Here is an 8692-nt window from a genome sequence, read left to right as displayed (position 1 = left end):
GGAACAGAATTAGAAAAACCTGATCGTGTTGCTTTAGACATTGATACGAATGTAATGGAGAAAAAAAGTTTACAAACATATCTGAAGTTTCCCGTCCTGTCAAATGTGACAGTAAAACGCCTTTTTTGTTTTCGTTTATGTATTTTCTAGTTTCAGAAGCTTTGCATTTCTTTTCTCGCTATTTCCTGAAATATTCCAGCAGGAGGTACTTTAAACAAGTTAGAATCACTTGCTAACTCTGCGGGAAAGTACAAAGTACCGGTATACTCAAAGCTGGCACGTTCGCTGCTCTTAGTGTCTGTGCACGCGAGTTCAAAGCGTCATCCAAAAAAAAGAAAAGAAAAAATATATATAAATATAAAAAGAAAAAAAAAAACAGTTACTATTAGTCGCTAGCAGGTGTCGCTGCAGTATGAAACCCACATGGCTAACGGTTTGTACATATCGTGTTGCTAGCGGTCCTCATGCGCGCGCGTCAAAAAGACACCAGCGTTGGTCTTACGGGCGAAAGTGGCGCGTGTATTCCGTGAGTCCGTAGACAAAGTGGCCCGGAGGATAGGGGAATAGCAGCGTTTTGTGTGTGTGTGTATTTTTTTTTTTTTTTTAAACCTGTGCTCGTATGAGTTGGTGCTCCAGACTGGTATGTCCGATGTGTTTCATTTTCGTTCCCCGCTACGGTTGACCCGACGATGTGGTGGACGGTGGGGATAATTGTGCTGAGTTTAGGGGTGCACCTATCGGAAGGGAAAAGGATGGAGCAGTTGTTCTACACAGGTGAGTTTTACAGTGTGCGTGAGTGAGAATTGCTAGTACCAGATATGAATAAATAAAATAAAATAAATAAATAAAAAAAAAAAGCTGTGTATTCCAAGTTGTCTTGACAACCAATATTAGTCATTTATAAACGTGGAATGTATCTTAGACGACCTGAACAGTTGAGAGAGGTAAATGTGAAAGATAACCTTGAATTATCAACCACTGACTTCCATCGGGCCGTGATGGGACTGTGCAAAAATATTACAAGTAGTATATTAAATAAACGCCATTTTAGTGTACATCAAGTACAGGTATATTGTACCCTTTGTACAATAAAGGGCGTTTATTTATAATTTCTTTTTTCTTCAGCAATTGTTTCGAAGACCAGTTGTCTGTCATGAAAACTGTATCTTTCAATTGGTATCTGCCAATGAGATTTTATAAAGCAGTTGCCTCCCCCTCTTAATTCACAGTTATGCTACCCACTTCCCTCAAACTTCTTTCGTTGGTAAACATGCGTCTTCTCCCCACCCTCTCTTACCAAATTTCCCAACATTGGCAGAATTCTAATTGATCAGTTTTTGGTTTCATCCAAAACTTATCTTATTCGGAATTTGCTAACCCACGTATAGCAGTGGGTTAGCAAATTAATTAAAATCTGATTTATCTAAACACTTGACCCTGTTGTTTTCATAACTATAGATTTATAAAGATATTAATATTTAAAAGACAAGTTCGTTTTTCCCCCCCTTTCTTTCAATGATTACCTAATGTGTAACCATTACCACGAAGGACTTGGAGTTTATTCCTCTCTAATACTATTTCTTACATCCTATTGTCAAGTGAACTAGCCTAGTTTCACCAGATGGCAGCACTAGCATATTTAATGCGTGGGCCCCTAGGAAACAAAAATAAAAGTATAACACCTAAAATAGATTTGAAAATTGATATAGTTGATTGTCAGTGATTTGATTCAATTCATTTGTTCCGATGACAGCCAAACTCCCAATTGTTATCTTGATAGCTAGATAAGGAAGCTAAAAAGGTTTTTAGGAGCACGCGTTTTTTTTTTTGTTTTCCCTTTAACCAAGGAAATTTAATTTTAAATTAATGCGATTTCTTCCTTTTATTTAATTTCATTTGAAAGTCTTTGGTTTGAATTTTTTTATATTTTCAACGTCAGATAAAAGTGGGCCGGGATTGCTAGTGGGTCTCTAAAGGAGAGCAAATGCAGACCTCGCGAGAAAAAAAACAAAAAATGAACAGTATCAGCATTAGGGAGTCGATATCGTGTTTTATGTGTGCTTGTAAATAAAAGGATACTATACTAAAACATGTTTATGTTAACAGCAACGCATGAAAGCTTTTTTGATTAATTTGCATGCGCACTTTAGCGGACGGGTTACCACATAGTATTACATTCATTTCGCAATAAATTAAGCAACTTTATTCTTCTTATTCCCATCATGCAACTCGCATGCCAAGAGTTAGTAAAAATAAGCTAGGTATCATAAATAGATACGTTTTGCATACCTGTACTACAGCGCGACCAATATGTGACTCGTTCTGTGACTGTCTATACGTCACTATAGGCGTACCCATTGACGTAACTTACATATTAAATTTGATTTAAAAATAAGAATTTAAAAAAATGTACAAGAAAAATAGTATTTCAAATTATTCTGAATACGCCAAAACTAAATTTGGACATTGAGTATTCCAAAAAAAAAAAATTATCCAAGGGGTATTGTTGTATGGGCACAGCTAGACCCACGAAAGGACCAACAACGCGGTTTTAATAGGCACTTCCGCATTGTTGTGGCGAGAGGTATTAATATTCTTCTTCGATAGCTTCCCTCTGGTGCTCCTGAAGGGGCTGTTGCGGTTATCACTTGGTTATCTTAGCGTCAGCCCCTTAAAACATACTCATTTCATTGATTTTTATGGCGATTTTACGTCACGTCCAATATCCTGATAATTTTGTAGTGCAATTTATGGAGCATTAGTGTTTGATAAGGGGCACGTGTGTCACTCAACTTCTGGCCATTCCGAAGCTAGGCGGGAGCAGAATCGATGGCACTAGTCGAAGGACATGATTTATTCCAGAGTCCACAGGGAGTAGGTCGGTGTCCGTGACTTAGTTCATATAAAATTCAAAATAATCCACGCTGAGATAAGCTGTATCGACTTCTGTTTATACAACGTATTGATGACAGCCTAGACGGAAAAACAAAACACAAATTGGCACAGTCTCATTTATCATGTCCCACTTGTCTCTTTTTTTGTCACTGAAAAACAATAACAAAAAAGACCACCCAAATTGATTAGCAGCATACATTTCCTCTTAGTGGTAAGAACAATTTTTATTGTTTCATTTATCATGGAAATTATCGAAGGAGTTTTTAAAGTTGCATGAATATTGGATAAAAGAAAGGATTTTTTTTTTTTTTCAAATTCAAAAGTCGCCTATTGCTGACGACTGAAACTATTCCGCTGCTTGATATCCTTTTTTTAATTTGCATTATTCTTTTCAACGTGTTTTCATGTAATGATTCCTTCTAGTAATATTAGAGTTCAAATGATTTTCGATCTATTTGCAAATCTTTGGTCATTAGTGCCATTTCGTGGACCGTGTCCAAAATAATCTAAAAGGTTTCTGTCATCTAGTCACCAATTGTAGGTGATAATAAAACCTTTGTAAAGTATCGTTTAAAGTTACAAGCACATCTTCAGAAGTGCTTATGAAGCCACCCTATCACTTGACCTTGGCACAACATCATTTGTCAACGCGTAAGCGTTGATTAAAATCAGACGGTTCATATACTTTTCGCTTAGTAGATAGAGGCGTCATCCCTAGGTATCTGTAGCTGGAAGGACTGAAACAGCTAATCATTTTATACGTGTAGAAGCGAAGGGAGAGAAATTAATTCAGGGTTCAAATAACTTTTAGCGTTCTTCAGTATAACTTAGAGTTGGTCACCCCAACTAAAGGCCTGTTAATGTGATGAAAAACGGGAAAATCGTGCTTGCATTTGAATTGGGAACGAAAAAAATCCTTTATGAAGTTCCTCCAGTCAACAGTGGGGAACTGAATCCAAACGTTTCTAAATAGAGGTTAAATTTTGCGATAAATATTAACAATCTAAACACTCGCAAAAGTTTTAGATACTTTATCTAACCAACTAAACATTAAAAGCTGCTAGAAGTAACTCTCAACACGGAAAATGCCATACAATTTTTAATTCTGTTAAATATTAGCCATTTTAGTATGTTTTATGGCTGGATTTAAACAACTTAGGTTGTCTTACTATGTAGATAACGGTAAGACAATCTGATTCCTTTAAACACATACGATTGCTTGGTAAACACTTTCCGATTTCTTGAAGCGTGTACTAACTGACCAATTTTCTGTAAATATTCTCTTTTCAAGTGCGCACATCATAACGGTCCCTTTCTTGCGATAGGCGCAATGAGCTTGCAAAGTGTTCAGCTGACTCTTCAAATAGAGAAATTCAGAGAAGTGTGCAACAGTTCTTTGTTTTTAAGTAACTCCTTTACTCACTTTCTTTTCTTGTCTCGCAATCAACCTTCTAAGATGCTGTTTCCAGCGAACAAACAGATGATGCCGTATATAATCCCACGAAGCTTGTCTCACGGCTCCGCCCCACATGGCTGCATGACTTGTCTATGTGTTTGCCTTAAGAAGGGAGAAAGCGACGCATGAAATGTAGCCAGTTGATGTGAAGGAGCTTTAGTGAGTTCTTCAACCTCCTCGGAATTCCTTTCAATTCATTTTACCACGCTACATTAAAATAATGTTTCTCAATTACTTGTTTTCGTGATTTTTCGAAACTTAAAGATATTGGTCGATATTTTGTCGACTTTTGAATTGTTAATCCAAAAATTCCTGGTTGCGATTCTTAGGATTTTTGGGTTGGTTTTAACGTTTTTTGATAGCCGATCTCAAATAACCAACAGGCTGGGGGTGGAGAGTCCATACAAGCATTCAGGGAGTGCTTATATGGACTTTTTTTTTTTTTTTACAAGGTCTGAGTTAAAATTTCATATTCGGTATGGTCTGGAAAAGTGGTGAAGACTTGAACTTTTTTTTTTTTCCACCCCTCGATCAAGTCTTACTAGGGGAACATATCACTGGTGATAAAGATTTTTCCGATAAAGAATTGGGCGGGTGGACCACAAGGTGTTTAACTTTCGGGTACATAAAGAACACCCCCCAAAAAATATCTGCAACCCACCAAGGTAGCGTATTTCCCATCGAGTCGACGTCAGCAGTAAACAGCCGAGTCTCTCTGTAGCGGCCTACTTTTTCCGCCCTGCCCTTCGCAGATAACAGCCGCCCATTCACGTGCTTGAAGACCTGTCGTTTATTTGTGTTGTAACGATCATGCTTTTCGCATCTCAGGTTTCGTCTTCTGGCGAGATAGGTGACCTTCATGACCTGTTTTGCACTCCCATTTCACAGTTATCCTCCTCATTTGTGAGCCGCGTGGGATTTAACTTCTCCTCCTAGCTTTCCACTATTGCCATGAGTAGAGGCAATTCCTCTGTGATTATGTAAATTCTCTAGGAGCGGGCCGTTTGATCCTATAAATCGAGCTACTCTCCGACACTTGTTTAAACTTTGATTCTGGGGGACGGAAAGACTAATGCTGCTCCATTTTCTATCGCGAGGTATTTATTAATGTTATTTCCGGCTGGCGTGACAGCACGAAATATGAGAAATTGCACCCTTTTTTTCATTTTAACTGTTATCAAAGATTGTTGGTTTCTTTGTGCTCTGCCAGGGAAAATGATAGTCGAGTTGAGCGGTGAATCAGCTATGCAGAAACAGAATAATAAAAATGCTTCTTATTCGATGTGCACATGAAAAGTGCAGTTTTCCTATGCTGTTCACCCTTCTGGGTTTATTCATCACGGCTCTTAAGAAATAAACTTGAGGGGAAAAAATTCTTGTAGAATATAATCGGCCACTGAAAAGCTACCATTCTCAAATTTGGTACTTAGATTTTACTGAGGATTTATATCCTGTGGAGATTGGTCGACTTCAGAAGAAAGCAGCTAGTGGGATTTTCTCAGCGGAATTTTCTAGAAATGTGTCATCTCAGTTCAGGCAGTTCCAAACAAGATTTCATGAGCAATCGATGTCCTTCTTGTTTAATACAACTTCCGTCGTATGATGGAAAGTTTATCTTGCAAAATTTCAACTGGTGAGGTTCACTGAACGTGTTGCTTTTTCAACCCGTTCGGTGTACTGTACCTCCTTTTTTAGAAACTCCCAGACATGATCGGCTGCACTGATTTCGAAGTTCTGTAGAATTTAAGTCCTGTCATTTCGACTTAATGTTTTTGATTTGTGACCCCTTGTATTGTAAAATGTGTTGTTGAAAATTTCGTCACAAAGTTCTAGTATTTATGGCTCAGGGCTATCCAAGGTTTGGCCAGTTACTCGTGAGACAATCCTACTGCCTGAAACCAACTAAGTCAGTATTAGCTGTAAATGCCCTTTACCAGAAATTGTACTTGATAGATTGTCATAAATTAATAATAATATTAGAAATATTATGCTGCTGTTTCTGCAATGTCAGATTTTTCTATGACCCCCCCCCCAAAAAAAATTTGCTCTCAAAAGCTAAGGAAAACACGGAAATCGAATACATTTTAAAATTTAAATGCAAATAATCGTGACATCCTGAAGAATTTTTCTTTACCTACGTTATAGCCCTCGCAGGTAGCACAGTGGATATAAGAACCGTTCTCCCCATAACGGGTCGTAAAGGCCTTGGTTCGAATCCGACACGAGGAAATTTTGTTTTGTGTTTTTCACGATGTGGCATAGTTAGATAGCCTCCTTCGATGAAGAAATGGGACATCGAGTAGTAATACTACATAGTGAATGAACGTAGAGATAGTTGCTGTCTTTATTGGAACAATCTATTAAAAATGAAAAGTTTTCGCCGAGGTCAAAGGAAGTAAAATTCAGCCGCCATCCCTTTCTGGGAACCTACTTTTTCTGGAGCTTAACTTGTACCACTGAATGAAAGTGTCTATTGGAGTCGTTAATGGATTTTTAGCGCTTTATGCTTTTCTTTCTCTTCTCAAGGATGGGTGAGGAGAATTATTGGCTTGTTCAAGCTATCTCTCTAGAGATGCCATATCAACACCTTTGTCTTACGCAATATCTTCACCTTTGACCCTTAATCCTTTTCTGGAATGAGGAAAAACTAGCTAGTAGTGAAGGAAGGTTATGGATAATCAGCGGTGGTCGCCTAGCTTGATTAATTACCTCCTAATCGTTGCCTTTATGTTGGTGATCGGTTTACAAAACCAAGATCCTTTAGATCGTAAATTTGGACATTTTCTGTTAACTGTTTCACTACGTTCTTCTTTTGGGTCAGATCGAGGAACAATGAAGTGGGCAAAGAATCGAGGCAAGCTCTTATTGAAATATCTTTTTGTTCTAGAGATTGTTGGGCTCCCTATGGAGACAAAGAGTGAAAGTATGGAGCAATCGGAATTTGTTCCATGACCTATTTAACCATCCTGCTGACTGTTCAGTATGTCACTTGTCTGTAGATTAGTCACGTAATTATCATGCTAATGAGCTTTTAAAATCAGGGGAAAGGGTGAAATGTTTGCTTTAGTAAGATGCTAATTGTCCACAGTATCCAATAACAGACAGAACAAAACGAGAAAATCAAAAACGTCACTGAGAAACAAGGTTTTGCTAATTTTTCAACGCGATCTTTCGACCATTAGTGTTTGACGTCATGCAAAGTTCTGCTTTGGTTTCACTGTATTGCTAAACCTGAAAATTCTGTAAGAAACGTAATGTCAAATGAATAATGTACGTGATACTTAATTAACGGCCCAACCCACGGGTCACCAAACTACTTGGAGAGAATTAAATAAATGAAAAAAATTACCTTTATTACTGTTAAGTACAGTACAAGTACTAGGAACAGCAATACTCATCACAGTAACATAGCCAGGAGTTTTGATTAGCTGAATATATTCCAACTTAAAGGCTCTGAATAGTACAGAGTACTTGAGATCACACAAACGTAAAGAATGCAGATTTTCTGAAGTTCAAAAAGGGATATTTTATAATTTAATTTCCACCCATTATAAAGCAGATGCATTATAAAGGGCTCGATTTAAATTCCATCGAAGACAAACGTACAAACTTGGAATATTGTAGAGAGAAGAAAAATACAGTGCTTGCACTTCTCAAGATGCTTCTCATTTCATGTGTCCTGCTAAGGCAAATTGTATTCCAGATGACGTTAGCAGCTTTTCCACTTGTGTGGAAAGGCCTGTGTTAAATCCGCGAGGACCACTGGAGAACGTATCATTCAGTTTTGTAGTTAGCTGATCTCAGACCCACGAGGGGAGTATTCCTCAGTGGACTTTCCCGGGCTTTTGATCTCGGAAACATCGATACGATACACACACACACACACCAGCATCCCTTTCAGGGATAGAGGTTTAAAACACGATTTGGCTGCGAAATAAAAGTTTGCATACCTGCCCGAGAAAAATTTCCAGCTCGCAGTTTAACCAATCGAATATGAGTTGAATATAGTGTGCAAAATTTTGAATCCAAACTGGCCATTTAGCAATGCAGATCTTGTAGCGCATCTTCTACAATTGGATATTTTCACACCTGATTCAAGACAACTTGGATTGGCTTCAATGAAACTGTTCTTAATTTTGTGGTTTGTTTTCCCGTCTTCCCCCTCCCCCAAGTTAAAGGTGGTCATTACACGTTTATTATACGAGCAAGTTTTAGTAATACTTGGGCATTTGTAAAAAATATTTTTCTTCCAATAAACTAATTAAAATGGTATTCACGTGGTAAAGTGTTTTTTTCTTAAAAAAAAAAAAAAGGCGTAATACAGAGTTTGCAATTTTATTT

The 8692-nt window shown here is 37.8% G+C and overlaps 1 protein-coding gene across 1 annotated transcript in view; it reads left to right on the top strand.

Moving 5' to 3' along the window:
* The first annotated feature begins 669 nt into the window (after window positions 1-669).
* LOC150090379 (A disintegrin and metalloproteinase with thrombospondin motifs 9-like) overlaps window positions 670-8692 on the top strand; it is a 514590-nt gene continuing 506567 nt past the window's right edge. Inside the window, exon 1 of the mRNA XM_090369090.1 lies at window positions 670-774. Within this exon, the coding sequence (XP_090225216.1) occupies window positions 690-774 (85 nt within the window). The 5' untranslated portion in view covers window positions 670-689. The remainder of the gene's footprint in view (window positions 775-8692) is intronic.

This window comes from Mastigoproctus giganteus, chromosome 2 (assembly GCF_048544385.1).
Source record: "Mastigoproctus giganteus isolate SK-2022 chromosome 2, ASM4854438v1, whole genome shotgun sequence".
Classification (NCBI taxonomy): domain Eukaryota; kingdom Metazoa; phylum Arthropoda; class Arachnida; order Uropygi; family Thelyphonidae; genus Mastigoproctus; species Mastigoproctus giganteus.
Note: the sequence above shows the minus strand (reverse complement) of the source record. Positions and strands in the feature narration are given on the sequence as shown.